General features: G+C 43.4%; 1 protein-coding gene across 5 annotated transcripts in view; it reads left to right on the top strand.

The window, feature by feature from the left end:
- The window catches only part of ank2b (ankyrin 2b, neuronal), an 87296-nt gene extending 69860 nt beyond the window's left edge, over positions 1-17436 (top strand). For 3 of the 5 annotated variants that reach the window (XM_085450189.1, XM_085450188.1, XM_085450187.1), the window contains 5 exons: positions 13322-13405; positions 13496-13660; positions 14212-14400; positions 14556-14647; positions 15424-17436. In XM_085450189.1, coding sequence (XP_085306315.1) covers positions 13322-13405; positions 13496-13660; positions 14212-14400; positions 14556-14647; positions 15424-15619 — 726 coding nt within the window. In that variant the 3' untranslated portion in view covers positions 15620-17436. Of the gene's footprint in view, positions 10402-10794; positions 11716-12665; positions 12759-13321; positions 13406-13495; positions 13661-14211; positions 14401-14555; positions 14648-15423 lie in introns of all 5 variants that reach the window. The other 2 variants (XM_085450185.1, XM_085450186.1) reach the window with 2 other exon arrangements.
- The last annotated feature ends 1405 nt before the right edge of the window (positions 17437-18841 follow it).

The raw sequence follows: 18841 nt of genomic DNA, 5'->3' as shown, positions 1-18841 counted from the left end.
CCTTTCTTCACATTGTACTGCACCTCTCCCTATAATCTCCGATCCCATGTGCTACACCCCATGTACAAAGGGGCACCCAAGTTATGTGCCCAAGTTACCCCAACGTCCACCTTCCCCACTTTTGAACGATGTGACCATGAAGGGGCTGCTGAAGATGAGGGGGCAGAGGGAGGAGAGGATTGGAGCTTAGAGTGTCTGCAAAGACCCCACTCTGGAGACAAAGCTCATCATTTGTCACCATTGCCTTGGGCAGAGACATCCGACAGTTCTCAGACAGGTGTATGCAAAAGTCGACCGTTGTCAATGACTGATTTTGGAGACAGTTTGATCGAGTGTGAGCAAGTGGAGCAAGACTTTCAGAAACTGTTGATGGAACTTACAGAAACTGATGAAGAACTACGCCTTACACAACAACATGCTGGTGAAAAAATGCTTCCCACTCAACCTACTACTGTACTCCCTTCTTATCCCCTCAATTTGATGACAGAAAGCACACAAGCAAAACAAATGGCCCCAAAACACATGGATGAAGTTTCATGCCGACTTTATAAGGTCCTGTATGGAGGCAATGTTGAGACTGTGGATTCAGATAGTGAGGATGTGTCTTTATTACCTACAGCTTACTCCCCTGATTACACAAAGCAAGAAGTCAGGAACAATGAGGTTCATGCAGGTGACAGGCAAACAAAGGCTGATAAAGACATTTCAGAGTTTGTGGTTCAGAGTGATGTGCACCACACTCCTTATACAGGCAGTCTTGATGTGAAATTCACGAGTAGCATGAATGAAACCCAAAATACAAATCAGACTGGTCATCTTGATGATGAGGATAATTTTGAAAACATGCTGTCACTCGGACAGAATGTACCTGAAAATGAGAACAAACCAGCAACACCAATGGAGTTAGTATCTGAATATGTTGGCAACTGGGTTATCATTTCACTTTCTGGTACTGAGGAAAGACCGCTTTCTCCAGAGTCACTAACCGAATACAGGCCAATGTCTCCAGACTCAGCAATGTTAGATATTAGATCGTACTCCCCTGAGTCTGTGACATTAAATGAAGACTTGTCCATAGACTCTCCCATACCACAATATGTATCATGTGTGAATCATCCTGTTACCATTCATTACCACTCATCATCATCATCAGAATCTATGCTGTCAGATACCGAGTATGAGGCTATGCCATTGCTTTTTGAGAAAAGAACAGTATCTCCTGATTCTCTTGGCTCTGTAAGTGATAATGAGCAGCTGTTGGTAATTCAAACAGCAGTTAGTGTAGAAGAGGGAAATGTTGAAATGCCTGAAACAGCAGCTTATGAAAGTGCTGATGTAGAGAACGAGTTTTTGGTATTTTCACCACGTCAGGACAAATCTTCATCTTTAACACAACATTCTATACCAGTCTGTGGTTTAGCTTTTGATGCAGACCACTGCAAGCTCATGTCTCAAATCTGTGACCCACAGTATGTAGGGGTGGCAAACTGCCACTCTTATAGAACCAGGCCGCAATCTTCTCTAGCTGATTCAGAAGACCCTGTTGAAGATAAAGCTGCTGATTTACCATCAGATTTTTGCAACATGTTTAGATCGGATTCCTCCCACTCACTGAGGATCTTTCAGGCTAGTTCTGTTACAGCTACAATGGAAAGGTCCTCATCACCTGATTCACTCTGCTCTGATCTAGAATACGGGTCTGTGTTTCTGGAATCATTATTCTCTGAAAACAGAGCTTCATCTCCAGATTCTGTTGATGACTACAAGCCACATTCACCTGAGTCACCCATCCCAGAGTTTAAAGTAGCTTTGTCAGAAGGTTATGTTACGGCTACAATGGAAAGGTCCTCATCACCTGATTCACTCTGCTCTGATCTAGAATACGGGTCTGTGTCCCTGGAATCATTATTCTCTGAAAACAGAGCTTCATCTCCAAATTCTGTTGATGATGACATGGCTCTTACATCTGAGTCACCCATCCCAGAGTTTAAACTAGCTTTGCCAGAAGGTTATGTTACGGCTACAATGGAAAGGTCCTCATCACCTGATTCACTCTGCTCTGATCTAGAGTATGGGTCTGATTCTCTGGAACCATTATTCTCTGAAAACAGAGCTTCATCTCCAGATTCTGTTGATGAAGACATGGCTCTTACATCTGAGTCACCCATCCCAGAGTTTAAACTAGCTTTGCCAGAAGGTTATGTTACGGCTACAATGGAAAGATCCTCATCACCTGATTCTCTCTGCTCTGATCTAGAATACGGGTCTGTGTCCCTGGAATCATTATTCTCTGAAAACAGAGCTTCATCTCCAAATTCTGTTGATGAAGACATGGCTCTTACATCTGAGTCACCTATCCCAGAGTTTAAAGTAGCTTTGTCAGAAGGTTATGTTACGGCTACAATGGAAAGGTCCTCATCACCTGATTCACTCTGCTCTGATCTAGAGTATGGGTCTGTGTCCCTGGAATCATTATTCTCTGAAAACAGAGCTTCATCTCCAAATTCTGTTGATGAAGACATGGCTCTTACATCTGAGTCACCTATCCCAGAGTTTAAAGTAGCTTTGTCAGAAGGTTATGTTACAGCTACAATGGAAAGGTCCTCATCACCTGATTCACTCTGCTCTGATCTAGAATACGGGTCTGTGTCCCTGGAATCATTATTCTCTGAAAACAGAGCTTCATCTCCAGATTCTGTTGATGAAGACATGGCTCTTACATCTGAGTCACCCATCCCAGAGTTTAAACTAGCATTGTCAGAAGGTTATGTTACGGCTACAATGGAAAGGTCCTCATCACCTGATTCACTCTGCTCTGATCTAGAATACGGGTCTGTGTCCCTGGAATCATTATTCTCTGAAAACAGAGCTTCATCTCCAAATTCTGTTGATGATGACATGGCTCTTACATCTGAGTCACCCATCCCAGAGTTTAAAGTAGCTTTGTCAGAAGGTTATGTTACGGCTACAATGGAAAGGTCCTCATCACCTGATTCACTCTGCTCTGATCTAGAATACGGGTCTGTGTCCCTGGAATCATTATTCTCTGAAAACAGAGCTTCATCTCCAGATTCTGTTGATGGTGACAGGCCGCATTCACCTGAATCACCCATCCCAGAGTTTAAAGTAGCTTTGCCAGAAGGTTATGTTACAGCTACAATGGAAAGGTCCTCATCACCTGATTCACTCTGCTCTGATCTAGAATACGGGTCTGTGTCCCTGGAATCATTATTCTCTGAAAACAGAGCTTCATCTCCAGATTCTGTTGATGAAGACATGGCTCTTACATCTGAGTCACCCATCCCAGAGTTTAAAGTAGCTTTGTCAGAAGGTTATGTTACGGCTACAATGGAAAGGTCCTCATCACCTGATTCTCTCTGCTCTGATCTAGAATACGGGTCTGTGTCCCTGGAATCATTATTCTCTGAAAACAGAGCTTCATCTCCAAATTCTGTTGATGAAGACATGGCTCTTACATCTGAGTCACCCATCCCAGAGTTTAAAGTAGCTTTGTCAGAAGGTTATGTTACGGCTACAATGGAAAGGTCCTCATCACCTGATTCTCTCTGCTCTGATCTAGAATACGGGTCTGTGTCCCTGGAATCATTATTCTCTGAAAACAGAGCTTCATCTCCAGATTCTGTTGATGAAGACATGGCTCTTACATCTGAGTCACCCATCCCAGAGTTTAAAGTAGCTTTGTCAGAAGGTTATGTTACGGCTACAATGGAAAGGTCCTCATCACCTGATTCACTCTGCTCTGATCTAGAATACGGGTCTGTGTCCCTGGAATCATTATTCTCTGAAAACAGAGCTTCATCTCCAGATTCTGTTGATGGTGACAGGCCGCATTCACCTGAATCACCCATCCCAGAGTTTAAAGTAGCTTTGTCAGAAGGTTATGTTACAGCTACAATGGAAAGGTCCTCATCACCTGATTCTCTCTGCTCTGATCTAGAATACGGGTCTGTGTCCCTGGAATCATTATTCTCTGAAAACAGAGCTTCATCTCCAGATTCTGTTGATGGTGACAGGCCGCATTCACCTGAATCACCCATCCCAGAGTTTAAAGTAGCTTTGCCAGAAGGTTATGTTACAGCTACAATGGAAAGGTCCTCATCACCTGATTCACTCTGCTCTGATCTAGAATACGGGTCTGTGTCTCTGAAACAATTTTTCTCTGAAAACAGAGCTTCATCTCCAGATTCTGTTGATGGTGACATGGCTCTTACATCTGAGTCACCCATCCCAGAGTTTAAACTAGCTTTGTCAGAAGGTTATGTTACGGCTACAATGGAAAGGTCCTCATCACCTGATTCACTCTGCTCTGATCTAGAATACGGGTCTGTGTCCCTGGAATCATTATTCTCTGAAAACAGAGCTTCATCTCCAGATTCTGTTGATGGTGACAGGCCGCATTCACCTGAATCACCCATCCCAGAGTTTAAAGTAGCTTTGCCAGAAGGTTATGTTACAGCTACAATGGAAAGGTCCTCATCACCTGATTCACTCTGCTCTGATCTAGAATACGGGTCTGTGTCCCTGGAATCATTATTCTCTGAAAACAGAGCTTCATCTCCAGATTCTGTTGATGAAGACATGGCTCTTACATCTGAGTCACCCATCCCAGAGTTTAAACTAGCTTTGTCAGAAGGTTATGTTACAGCTACAATGGAAAGATCCTCATCACCTGATTCACTCTGCTCTGATCTAGAATACGGGTCTGTGTCCCTGGAATCATTATTCTCTGAAAACAGAGCTTCATCTCCAAATTCTGTTGATGAAGACATGGCTCTTACATCTGAGTCACCCATCCCAGAGTTTAAAGTAGCTTTGTCAGAAGGTTATGTTACGGCTACAATGGAAAGGTCCTCATCACCTGATTCTCTCTGCTCTGATCTAGAATACGGGTCTGTGTCCCTGGAATCATTATTCTCTGAAAACAGAGCTTCATCTCCAGATTCTGTTGATGATGACAGGCCGCATTCACCTGAGTCACCCATCCCAGAGTTTAAAGTAGCTTTGCCAGAAGGTTATGTTACAGCTACAATGGAAAGGTCCTCATCACCTGATTCACTCTGCTCTGATCTAGAGTATGGGTCTGATTCTCTGGAACCATTATTCTCTGAAAACAGAGCTTCATCTCCAGATTCTGTTGATGAAGACATGCCGCTATGTGCCATTACAGCTACTCCTGGAAAACCCTTATCACCCGTTTTGCTTTCGTCAAGGAATGAGTACTCAGCTCTATCATTTTGCTCTGCAGTTCGACCTTCATCTCTTTATTCTGAAATTTCTGGAGAAGACAGTGGTTACTTTCCAATGCCGACATTTGAAACAGGCCTTACTGAATCAATTTCAATTAGTGATCATAAATTACTACTTTCTAAGTCACTACTTCAACAATCAAGTGTAGACATAACTTGTACTGAACAGACACCCAAATCTCCTGAATCAGGAATCACAGAGTTTACAGAGACTGCTGGTAGTGGTAAGTCCTTAAAGAAGGTTAAAGTGCCCATCGATAAACTTGTTTATGGTGCTGAATTTTGGAAGCTAAGTTCTCAAATACATGATCATCACTATGTCGGAGAGACAAGTAAAACTGGGTTTTTTGAGTATGCTGGAACAAAAACTGAGTATGTTCTGGAGGATTCAGAGGACAGACCATTGTCACCTGATTCTAAGTCAGAAAACAGGTCTTTGTTGCTGGAGGAAATTCCAGATTCTCCAGATTCTTTGAAAGGCATGTGCTCGGATTCCCCAGTTCCTCCGATTTTCCCTTACTTTTCTAACATTTCAGAGTGTCACTCATCTTTACCAGAATCAGCTGTGTCAACTGATGGATTAGACCACAACAAAAGGAGGCCTTTATCACATGTTTCTGTAATATCTGCAGATGGAAGCGTTCCATTTTTACCTGATTCCCCCTTACAAGACCTCAGACCTGTTGTACCTGAATTGCACACAGCTGCCTTTGGATATAGGTCCTCCAAACCAGAGTCATTGCTTTCACATACTGATTATGGCTTCTCAACTTCAGTGGTCTTTACAAATGAGAGAACAGACTCACCTCAATCAGCTTCCAATCTTGAAGACAAGATGTCCGCAGCTGATGAAACATTTAGGGCACACCAGATGATATGTCAGCTGTATGATCCTCATTATGTAGGAGAAAGTTTTGTAAACAGAGCTGAAATAGTTGATGATACTGGGACCAATGTAGAATGTATTCAACTCGATTCAGATGTGGAAGAGAAGGAATTTTCTGCTTTATTTTTTGAACCTTCAGTTTCATCAGAATTTAGTCCTGCTGAGTCCTGCATCCTTGGCAGTCCAGGGTCTTTCAATTCAGAAACTGAATTGCAGCCACTTTCACCAGAGTCAGTCATGGAATATAGGCCCATGTCACCTGAAGACTTAGTGACCGAAATAAGAAGATGGTCTCCTGACTCAAGGGCATCCATTAATGAGTTTAGGCCTCTATCTCCAGACTCTCCTCTACCACCACCATTTAACCCAGATATAGAAGAAGGTGTGTTAGTTTTTGGAAGTAGGTCATCATCACCTACATTTTTCATGCTGGACAATGACTTAGAAGTTTTGGACATGCAATTTTTTGAGGTGAAGGGGGGATCACTTACACCAGATTCTGAAAATGAATTTAGGACACTTTCCCCTGATTCACCTATACCTGAATTCAAACATTTTATATTTCAGCCCCCAAGTGTTTCGAATGCTGAATGCAGGTCCAGTTCAACTGAATCTGTTTGTTTTTCTGATTTAGAATTTGAAGAGGGTCGATTTTTATCAATGACAGATGAACGCCGACTTCCATCGCCTGATTCAGGCGTATCTAGAGACGAAAGTCAAACTCAATCACCAGATTCATCTGAACCTCAGGTGATGTCAGGAGTAGCTGAACGTTACCCATCGTTTGTTGAGTTTAGATCAACAGTTATGTCTGATGTTAAGTATTCATCTTTAGCTAACCACTTACTTGATACTGAAGATAGGCCAGTTGTTGTAGAATCATTAGAATCAGAAACTGAAGAGAAACCTTTGACCTTTGACTCTATATCAGAGTATAGAATTTCCTCACCTGTATCACTAATGGCAAATGTCACATCATCTTCTCCTGAATCAAGTGGCTCTCTAAACAAATCAGGTCATTTACCAAATTCCACTCTTTCTTGTGTTGATGCCAGTGGTCACAGGTTGTCATCACCTGAATCGGTAACTTCAGAAATAGAATATGCTCCTTTGATTTCACAGATGTCTGATGTTAAGGACAGACCAGAGTCAGATGTGTCTGACCTCAGATGTTTGTCTCCTGACTCTCCACTACCCCAGTACACCACTATGTTAGAAGTCAAACACTGGCCCTTATCACCCATATCAGTATATTCAGATGAAGATTCAGAGAGAGATTTGTGTGCCACAGGGCTTTTTAAGGACAGAGCCGAATCTTCTGAATCAGCTGCATCAGAGTTTAAACTTTTACTAGACTCACCAATTCCTGAATTTAGACCAGATCTAGAATCATCAATATCATATACAGACTTCAGGTCTTGTTCACCTCAATCTGTGTTATCTGATTTTGAAACAGAGTTATATTCTCTTACGGTCCCAGAAGGCCAGCATTCATCTCCAGAATCCTTACCATCTGTGAGCAAATACACAAGTCTTTCTCCTGATTCCCCTGTACCTGACTTCAGACGGGGTTTGCCAGAAACTAATGTTGAGTTCAAAGCTCACGGGTCATCGTCACTTGAATCAGTGGCTTCAGAAACAGAATATGCTCCTCTGATTTTACAGATGTTTGAGGACAAGGCAGAATCTCCTGATTCAACTCAGTCAGAAGATCATTGTAAACCCCTTTCACCTGTCTCACCCATTCAGTTACCTCGTGAGTCTCACAGTGCTTTAAGGTCCATGTCCCCTGAGTCAGTGCTTTCAGACCTAAAAATAGACCTCCCAACACTTGGTAAACCACTTTCTCCTGAATCTCTATCATCAGATAAACTTTCACCTGATTCACCTGTACCTGACTTTGTGAAAACACTGTTTAGAGTACCCAAAAATGTCTTTGTACAAAGATCGGCATCTCATGAGTCAACATGTTCGGACGATGAATATATTTTTATAAGTTTAAGCTCACTAGTTCATGACATGAGATGCTCTTCACCTGGCTCGGTAGCATCTGGAGATGAGTACCAAGTGCAGTCACCAGACTCGCCAATACCCGATTACACACCAGGAATGCCAGAACACGTCATTGTAAATGTTGGGTATCGCTCATCCTCTCCTGAATCCATTGAATCAGATGTCGAGTACGCTGTGAGGGACTTTTTGATGTCCACAATTTTCTGTGTTGAGAACAGACCAGATTCTCCTGAATCAGTAGAATCAGAAACAGAAGAAAGGCCGCTCTCTGTTGAATCTATACCAGAATACAGGCCCATGTCTCCTGGGACATTAGTGCTACTTGGAAACATTAGATCAGCATCTCCAGAATCTACTCAGTCATTTGATGAACACAAGAAGCTTTCTCCAGACTCACCTCTCCCTTGGTTTGCACAAAATGTTTTTGAGGCTCCAGCAGCAGGAACACTTTATGGCAGCTCATCCTCTGAATCATTATCATCATTGTTTTCAGATCTGGACTGTGATCTGACATATTCTCCATTTAACGCAAGAGTCACTACCAAGAGAGCATTGTCAGCGCAGTCCGAAAGATCATATGACGAACTCCTGGGGTCTGAATCACCAGTGCCCGATTTCACAAAGAGTTTTGTGGAAACTTTCACATGTGTGAGAAACATGTCACCATTAGACTTTTCAGATTCTGACAGTTTATCCCAGGCTTCAGCTCCATTCTGTACGGGAGAAAGAACAACATCACCTGAATCTTTAGTATTAGATATGGAGGAAATACTTGCATCCAGATCATCTTTAAATGAATCAAAAGACCCACCTGACCCTAAAGAATCACTAATTATGGTAACTGAGTATAATCTCGCTGATGATGCTGAGCGATGGAGTCCAAGTTCTCAAGCAAGTCATCTTCAGTGTGCCAGAGAAACTTTGCATAGTAAAAAAAGGTTTACACAGTTTGTTGACAGCACAATGGACTACGAGAGAAGTGAAACAGATGACGAAAATCGGACAGAAAAGGATAAAAATTCAGAGGAGGCAGAGTCACTTCCACCTATGACTGAACACATTTTCTCTTCACGAGCACTTCCATACAGACAGGGAAAGTCTATATTTGAATTGCCTGAGGCAGAAACACAGGATGAAGGTTCACCAGAATCCTCCATGTCCCCCAATGCAGTCATGGTGTTAGATGCAAGAGCACCATCACCAGGACCTGTGACATCAGTCAGTCAGTTCAGACCACTTTCACCAGATTCTCCAGTACCAGAATTTACAGTGGCATTGTCAGAATGTGTAATGTTTCCCAGATCATCATCGTCACCTTTAGCATTGGGTTCAGATCATATGCCACTGAATTTAGACTTTGACTTTGTAGAATGCAGACCATCATCTGTGGAAGTTCCACTGTTTGATGATCAAAACGAGACAGACAGGCCACTATCCTCCGAGTCCTCTGAATACATACCTGTGTCATTTGAATCTGCCGTACACATGGCTGACAAAAGAGCATCATCTCCAGAATCAATGCCAGAGTTCAATGAGAACAGGCCGCTGTCTCCAGACTCTCCCATCCCTCAGTTTACAGAGTCGTTGGAGGCTTACAGCACTATTTGTGAGTCATCGTCAACTGAATCACAGAGTTCAGACTCAGAGTACGAGTTGATTGTCAAATCATCAAAAGTTGCTGGTAGTGACAGACCATCCTCACCTGAATCTGTGTCGTCTCTCGGTGAGTTTGAACAACTGTTACCTGACTCACCGGTACCTGAATTTATGAGAATATTGTCATCTTATTTTATGAATGCTACTCCAGTAGATAGATCATCTTCTCCGGTTTCTTTTGCATCAGACTCTGAGTTTGTGGCCTTGCCTGTTGATTGTTGGATTAATGATATTTCGCGACCTTTGAGCCCTGAAACTGCAGAATCAGAGGAGGAATTAGACTCTGGTCCATCTTCATCGTTACTTATCAAAAGCCCAATAGCGATGTCACCGTTAGTAATTCAAATTGGGGATAAGTCTGGTGAAGAACATCCTAAGTGGCAAGAAATGAAAGAATTACAACCAGAATTTCAGTCATACAAAGAATGGATGGAGCCCGGATCCCAGGTTGGAAGCTTCTCAACTTTACAAACCACCGTCTGTGAGGAAGACTCACATGTTAATGATGGTGAAGGAAAGCAGAAGAAGACCCAGCCTGTTAGTGTTGATGATCTAAAGACCAAGCTAGCCTCTCAAAGGGTAAGACTGAAAGCATGAAATCCAGCAGAGAGTAACTAGTTTTCATTAACGTAACCTTTTATGTCACTTGGACATAAAAAAGTGTAACTGTGTGACAAAAAAAGGAAAATACATTGCTGAACTAACAACAACATGGAGTGCATTAATGCTGGGGATGTGTCGTGAGCTACTAATTATTCCCTTCAGTTCATTTGTCTGACGACAGACGGTTGTTTATTGAGGGGCACTTTTTGCAGTCTGTTGCACGTTTCTAAGCAGTAAACCTATTTCCCTAAACTCAGACTAAACTTGCTTTGTTTTTCTGGATTAAAAAAGGCTTTGTCTGCATGGTTAAAGCTCACCCTCTGGTATTCTTAGTTAGCTACTGAGATAATGTTGAAATTTCACTTCCAGGCTCCTGAGACACCAAAGGAAACACGGTTTCAAACAGACGATGACACACAGCTTCAGTCTGCTACAACAATAACACAGCAGAGCAGTAACATAGGTGTGCTCTTTGGTGAAGACAAGCTGATGGCATCAGTCCCTCTACAGCTACCTGAACACAGCACATACACAACTCACAGAGCTGTTACTCCAATTCTGCCTTCACGTGAGAAGGCTTCATTTGCATCCCACAGGTGCTCTGAGTGGGAGCTGTCCCTGAAGGAAGCACAATCTAGTGAGCACTTTTCACCCTCGCCAACTCCTGATCGAGATTACCAGGCAATGCTTCCAGAACATCTGAGAGCTCCTGACTGTAGCCAAGTGTCCTTGAATGACAGGAGCCTCCTGTTGTCAGTGTTCAGCGACTCTATGTCAGCTAAGCTTGAGAGCCAAGCTCTGACTAAGAAAGAGTCTGAAACCCTTGGAGACACCGAAGACTTTTCACCAGACTTTAAGAAGGTCCTCACAGGAACTAGAGAGAAACAAGCGTCCGAATCTGAATTAGGTAAACCGAATGTCCCAGTAAAGCAGCACTTCAAGGGCTCTGAATCTCCACAGCACTCTGATTCAGATATGGAGTTCTTTGACTGCAGACAAGCCTTCTCTGACTTTTCGGAACCAGAAGATGTGATTACCTATCATATCTCTGAACCCCCTTCACCAGTACCTGGGAGTAGTCTTGATACTGGCCTTCAGCGTGCTACTCAAGCAAACCAGCTCTTCTTGCGGGCAGAAGATAGAAATCTCTTCTCTACCAGCAGCGAAAGTCTTCCTGAATTTGCTTATGATGTAGAGGCGTATCAGACAGACAGTGGGCTCCCTGTACTGGAGGAGCTCCCTTCCAGAGATCAGGCAGAATACTATGACGATGATGACTTCCTGGGACGGGTAAGAGGTTGAGCATGAGCACAGTGCTGTGGATCTGCATTCCTAAATCAAGAGACAAACAAGCAGTCGGTACTTTGGAGACTAAAAGACACTGAAATGCTTTTGTGTGCATAAATATTAGAAATATTGCAAATGTCATAACACAAACACTTCTTCCTCACACCAGTGTGCTGTTTGGGGTTTGTTTGTTTGCAGTATCTCAAACTGTTGCTGAAATGCATGAGCTGCTGTAAGGAGTCTTTAACAGAGACATTTGCACCTGTTTGCTTTGATTTCTGCCTGTTGCAGTTCATCCCACTCACATGTACAGATAATCCCCCCCTTAAATATATGCAAAAAGAATTTCCTTTAGCTATGAAGGATACAGTCATATGGGGCAGTGCAGTTATGCTTTTGTTTATGCACAGCTCTCTTAAGGTAAAGAGTTGAGTTCTGGTCTTTGGACTACTACCCCAGCTCGAGTCTTTTATTTTTTAGCCGTTCTGTTGCAGATTTGTGGGAGTACTTCAGACCCCCCTTTGTTCTTCAGTAGTAGTAGCGTCTTCGGTACAGGTGGCCTTTCATTTGACTCTGGGATTCAGGACTTCCCTACACTGACTGCACGTACCCAGGCCAAGTGCAGCTCATCGCCTCTAACTCCTGCTAACAATGTTTCCACTTTGACTTGTTTGGACGTCAGATTGATGGACAGCAACAACTTCTGGCCAACAATCTGGGCAGTTCATTGCTGAGTTCATTGCTTGTGTTGATGCTCACCTGAATGCTGTAGACTTCTGCTCACATGCATTTGATTAGCAGAACCTGCTACTGCTACTTACCCTCTTGATTCCTGTGGAAGCAGTAACAGTGTACTCAGTTTTTCACAGCATTGCAGAGACCTGTGGCTGCAGAAGTTAACTGTAGACACTGTTTAGACCCATGCTATGTTGACCCATGCTGGTTATGTGCAGGAGATAGCTGAGGAGCTAGGGATGCTGTCCTCTGATAGCTCAGAGGAGGATGTACTGACCACCAGGGTGGTCCGACGCAGAGTAATCATTCAGGTAAACGAGCATGACTGCGTGCAGTGCAGTGCGCCTGTGGCCTGTTGAAGGTTTAGTGGATAGTTTTGCTGCTCCTTTTTCAGCCTGAGCTTTTCAGATTAATCCTGTATAATACACTCGGCTCAAATTCATTTTCCTCTAATGCAGAACGTCATATTTCAGAGAGTCAGCTAGAAACTTTGGTCCTTTACAATTTCATTGACTTTAGATTCACATTTTTGGTTTTTTTGCTTGTTTTTTAAGATAAATTTGTATTTCTACACTTTGTTCTACACATGTTGTCGTGTCACCATTAGGGTTTTTTTCTTTTGTTACTGGAAGTGATACTTGTGCATTGAAACAGGAAAGCTGCACTGTGTATAACCTGAATGGACCCATAATGACGCTGGTATTCAGCAATCGTCAACACTGTTTTCAGACGGACTTGAAATACAGAGATCTGTTGGAGCTGACTATTATTAATTACCGTTGGATTGATTGCAAAATGTTCTTTGACGTCTGTAGATTGTGCGTAATGTGAGTGAAGGTGTGAACCCACAGCAAGCGTTTTGTGTCTTTTGCAGGCCGATAACCTGCCAGACATCCCCCTGCAGACCCTGACAGAAGAGAAGTACATCGATGAAGATGGCAACATGGTGGTCAAGAAAGTGAGGAAGATTCAACACTGAAATCTGTATTACACTTAAAACCTGGTCCTTCATACAGAAAACCTTTACAGTGACTTGCCTCTCCAACAGGTCACGCGGAAGGTCATTCGTAAATATGTGTCTCCAGACGGCATGGAGACACAGGAAGTGACCATCGAAGGCTCTCACCAGGAGTCGGTCCAGATAGAGGAGGGAGATGCTGTTTCAAAGGTGGTGAAGAGAACTGTGCTTCATAGTGGAGGCGATCAGAAGGAGGTGAGAGCCTCTGACGTCTGCTAATCCTACTGTTGCTTTGTGTTTTATATCCGGTAATGAGGAGAGTTATTTTGCTGCAGTCGAGAGTCAATTTATTTTTTGCCTCAAAGTGCTGCAACCTGTTGCAGGTGAGGGGAAAGAGAAGCGAGCAGAGAGGTGAAGTGCAGGGAGAGAGTGCTGCTAATATTAAATACAGAAGTGCTGCATATACACACTGTGAGACTGAGCGAAGACAAACTGCTTAGTCTAACAAACTCAACCAAGGGATCATTCAGGGCCTCCTGATGCAGCTGTGACGGTTTTAAGCCTGAATCCAACTGGATGCTGGCTCCAGTGGAGGGTCTGGCTGCAGCTCAGGTAGATCAGTCTGCATGCCTGATGTCCTCGGGGAAGAAATTCACCCCAAGTTAACGTCTCTGATGGACTCGCTTTCTCTCCGATGTGTTTGGGTGAGCCAGTTAACTGTAAATCCAGTTAACTGCAGGCACGTCTTTGCTGTACTTCAGTCCACTGTTATTCAAAGTAACCGTGACATCGTATTTCCTTCCCAGCTGACCTTTTCAGAGTCCCCGGCTCTGAGCGCTGCCACAGCGTCAGAGTTTGAAGTGGAGCCAGTGCAGGGCAGAAAGGTCAGCAAGGTTGTCAAGACAACTGTGGTGAGAGGCGAGAGGATGGAGAAGCACACAGGAGACCCGTCGCTGGCTGCAGACCTGCCTTCAGCCAGAGAGGACTTTGAGAAGGTGAGTAAGATTTCAGCTCGGGAATAATATTTGTTTTTAGACGCCTCGAGGATGAAAGGACACTCGTGGTGTAATGCAGGCATTTTATCACTGCGCTGAGAAAACCTGAGAGCTTTCTAGCATTTGATCTGTCTTTCCTCATTCTTCCCCTCCAGGCAATGAGTTACGCTGGAGGATTTGGAAAAGTGCTAATGCCGCATATAGTAGAGAAAGAGATTGTACAGGATGACGGTTCTGTGGTTAAAAGGTTGGACTGCATGAGTGTGCTGTGTGACCACACTGTGACTGTCCTAACCTTTACTGTCTGTGAGGGAGAAAAGAGACACGTGCGCACATTATTTATACAACTTCTGTTGTTTTCATCAGATCCTGAGATGTGCAGTGTAGCAATAATAGATGCAGACACACATATTTCACATTACTGGCATTCCTGGTATGAAACAATGGTGCCATTACTGGTACAACCAGTGAGTAATAAAGCAAAGTGACAGCAGCATATGCTAATGTTTGCTTATGCTCTGCTGGTTTCTGATGCTTGTTTCAGCCACGTTTTGTTCCAGCGGGCTAGAGAGAGAACAGGCTGTGAACTTGTTTTTCATTTCAGTCCACATGATGTGTGACATCATTCTTTTAAAAGGGCGTCGCCACATTTGATTTGATCCAACAACAAAGCCTCCAGCTGGACTCAAACCAGCATCCTTTTAGATGTGACAACACCATGTAACCACACGAGTATAGATGCAATACAGTTACAATTATTAGGGATTTAGGAAACAACACAATGATTCTGAGTTTGTTTAGATGGTTCTAGAAATCTGAAATATCAGAAAAACATTTCAAATCCTGATGCAAATATTTAAACAACAGTTAAAGCATGATGCATCATGTGGTGCGATATGATTCATTAACATGGAAATGAAGGTGATGCATTTATTGTTCTTTATGAAACAAACGTGGAGCCTGGCAGTCTGCAGCCACTTACTGTGATCCTGGATGAACTACTACTGTTTCCTGTTCCTGCAGAAGCCAGATGCGTAATTCACGCAGCCAGAAGAGGACCGTGGTGAGGGATGCTCAGGGGAAGCATGTGCACCTAGAGCGCCTGGACAACACCGCAGATGCCCTGCAGCCTGATGCGCTGCAGCAGCACCTGCACCGACTGCTCCAGCGCTACTGTGAGGACACCGAGGATGAGGAGGAGGATGAAAACCTTAGCTGAGCAGCTGCTTCCACTGATCTACATTTTCCACTGAAGCTTTTGGTGACGTACACTTCCTCAGATCGAACCGCCCTCTGTCCCTGCTCATCACTGGAGTTTTTCTTTCTTCTTCTTTGGTTTGTCAGATATTGGAACCGTATTTTTGTGCTTTAACGATAGATGTTCGCTCTGATTGTGACCAAAGATAGCCACCCCTCACCGTCCTGATGATTTTTGTTCGTGTTTCGCTTCCTGCGGCTGCTTTGATGTGATGTAGGTACGATGCACCAAAGGCGGATTAGAAAGAAAAGGCGCGTCTCGGATGTTTCGCCTCACGCACCGGCCTCTTCTTGAAGAACTCGTGTAAACATTTGTACATAGGGGAGTTGATGACAAAAAGTCAAGCTGGGACTGGAAAGAAGCTGAAATAATTCAAAGCATTTACCACGTTAGCCCACCTGAACCTGCTGTACATGCACCAGCTGCAGAACGGCCACAGTACACATGAGATTAATGCCAGATAAAGTGTGAATGCGTATCATCAGAAACTCAGCCGACATCAACCCGCCCATCTGTTCACAAAGGCTGTGTGCTCACACCTTTTGTCATCTGCCCTTACTTTATCCACGTGTCTGTCCTTCTCACGTGTGGAGCATTGTTTCTGTCACCTGTGTGTGCCGTGTCTACGGAGAAAGAAAGTAGTGATGATGAATGTTTCGGTGCAGCACTCATGTCCTCGTGCTTCATGTTGGTGCTTTTCCTTACCTGCAGCTACTCGTAGCGTTTCCACACCTTTTAAAGCGCAGCTTTGACTGTTACTGTCAACAAATCTACAGGAAAACCCAACGCCAGCTCTGCTTTTGCTCCTCTGCTGCACACAGCTGTCATTGGCCATGCATGCAGCAACATTTCCTCCAGCCTGCAACACTGACTTTAATATAAAATGAAGTGTTGAGTCTGTGAGAAAATGGACAGTTTGCCTTTGATTTATTAGGAAAAATGGCATCACAGGTTTCATGGTCTCAGTGTTCTTCAAGCTCGTTTAGCAAATTATGGACGGAAAATAGACATTGGAGCAAAAACCATATGAGTTGGTAACAGTCGGAAGGAAGAACTATCAACAGGAAGAGACCTCTGGTAGCGATTAAAGAGAAAATGAACAGCCCACAGGCTCTAATTAGATCAACTGATCGCTCCAACAGAAACCAGTGGGTCCTTTTAGAGTCTGGTTATGGTCCCAGTAACACTCTGTTGGTTTTGGGCTTCTCGTCAGATTTGTAGACACGTAACAGCAGACTTGTCCTTTAGTTTTGTTTTTCAACACATAAATAATGTAGTCGTGGATTTGCTTGTTTCCTGTCATCACTGTTAAAGCCACTTTAAACCCAGGCCGAGGCTTTTACCCGCTTCATTTGTGACACCTGTGTTTCTTTATTTATTGCTGTGTGTGTGTGTGTGAGAGAGTTTGGATGTATTTTGAAGCTACAGGTAAACCTTTGTTTGTTCCTTTGCCATCGCAGACAAACAGTTGTGTTGCTATAAGGCGGCTGCGACGCATTCAGACATGATTACGTGTGTTTGCTGTTCATCTACATATTTTCCATGTAACAATGTTGCCATTTACTTTGATCCACTGGAAGAATAAAGGTCAAAAAGAGAAAACCAATCTCATAACGGAGCATCTTAATTCCATGGTGATGACAATATATACATATTAACAGTGCAAATATTTATGCGGGCATGTATGACTTTATCAGATGATCAAAATAAAAATGCTAATGAGGTAAAAGAGCTGCAGTGTGTTTGTGGCACAACAATAAAACTGTACATGTCTCGAATGATGCCCGTTGTCATTTTTTCACCACATATAACTTCAAAGAGTTTGTGGCAAAGACGAAGGATATTTCTGTCCACTGGGAGTTCTGGGAGAACACTGGTCAAAGCTGAACTGAGCCTGCAGCAGGTGAGTTTTCTGTAAATCGGTTAATGCTGAAGAAAGTGCCAACTGTACACACGGTTTTATGATTGTAGCTTTGGGAAGACTTACTCGTATTATCTTATGCTAATTTTAGTGTATCTGATAAAACCTGAATCTTTATACTACGAATGTTACAGAGATACACAGAGGAGGGTCAGATATGCTGCTTTGAATGCACATTTATCAGTCTCAGAGTTTGTGGAGGTATTTTGGTCCTCTGTTCTTTACAACATGAGGTCATAAATATGTGAAAAGCTCGATTACTGCTCACGTGTTTGGGATTTTGGCCAGGCTTAAGCTCGGGGGTGGGGAGGGCCTCGAGGGCCGGTGTCCTGCAGTCCTGCAACACACCAGTTCATTACCTCTGGAGAACCTCCAGACATGTAGAGGAGGTCCTTCAGCAGTCTGAATCAGCTGACACGTCTAAAACCTGCAGGACACTGGAGGCCTGGAGTTCCCCTTCCTGCTTTAGCTGTTGGACCTCAGCTAGCACAGAGGTTTTACATTAACAGCTTGGTTTATGAGGTATTGTATTACCTGACAATATAAAGCATTTTTAGACTGTTGTGATTCGGTGCTATGTAATAACATTGAACTCGAGGAGTTTGTGGTCAATTCGATGTCTACGAGGTTTTGTAGGTGCAAAACACAACGAGCAACAAACATAAGTAGGGACATAAACATAATTCTGTGTAATAATGTGAAATTATAGATACTCTAAGCAGTGCTTTTGCACATCGGTGAACCTCTAAGACGCTGCTTGCTGACCAACGTTGTTTGAGACATGTTGCTGCTGTTGCACACCTGATATATTTTCTCTTATTAAGTTCTGCTTTTATTTACACGTCTCCACTCTCTTGAATTGGGATTGTGTGGTAGTATGTGTTAGTGCGTGATGTTAGTAGGTGTTTCCTTTGACACAGCCTGAGAACTCTTTGTAAACTCTTCTTCACAAGCTTTGGTTGTGTAATCTGGCTAACTCGCACACAAATACACAGGATAGATTTTAGTCTTGGGTTGTAGTCACTATGTTTATGTTTATATATAGATGTTTTTATTTACTTATATGTGGAAACCATGAAGAGGCCGCTAGGAAAGCTGCAACCACCAAGTACCTGCAGAGGGTCAGGCAAGTCCTGAGGAGTCAGCTGAACGGTAAGAACAAGATCCGGGCCATCAACACGTACGCCCTGCCCGTGATCAGGTACCCTGCTGGGGTAATAGGCTGGCCAAAGGAGGAGATAGAAGCCACTGACCATGCATGG

This window comes from Copadichromis virginalis, unplaced genomic scaffold (genome assembly GCF_057382275.1).
Source record: "Copadichromis virginalis isolate Kocher_CV1m ecotype Utaka unplaced genomic scaffold, C_Virginalis_male_GT1.1 unmapped_scaffold_1, whole genome shotgun sequence".
Taxonomy (NCBI): Eukaryota; Metazoa; Chordata; class Actinopteri; order Cichliformes; family Cichlidae; genus Copadichromis; species Copadichromis virginalis.
Note: the sequence above shows the minus strand (reverse complement) of the source record. Positions and strands in the feature narration are given on the sequence as shown.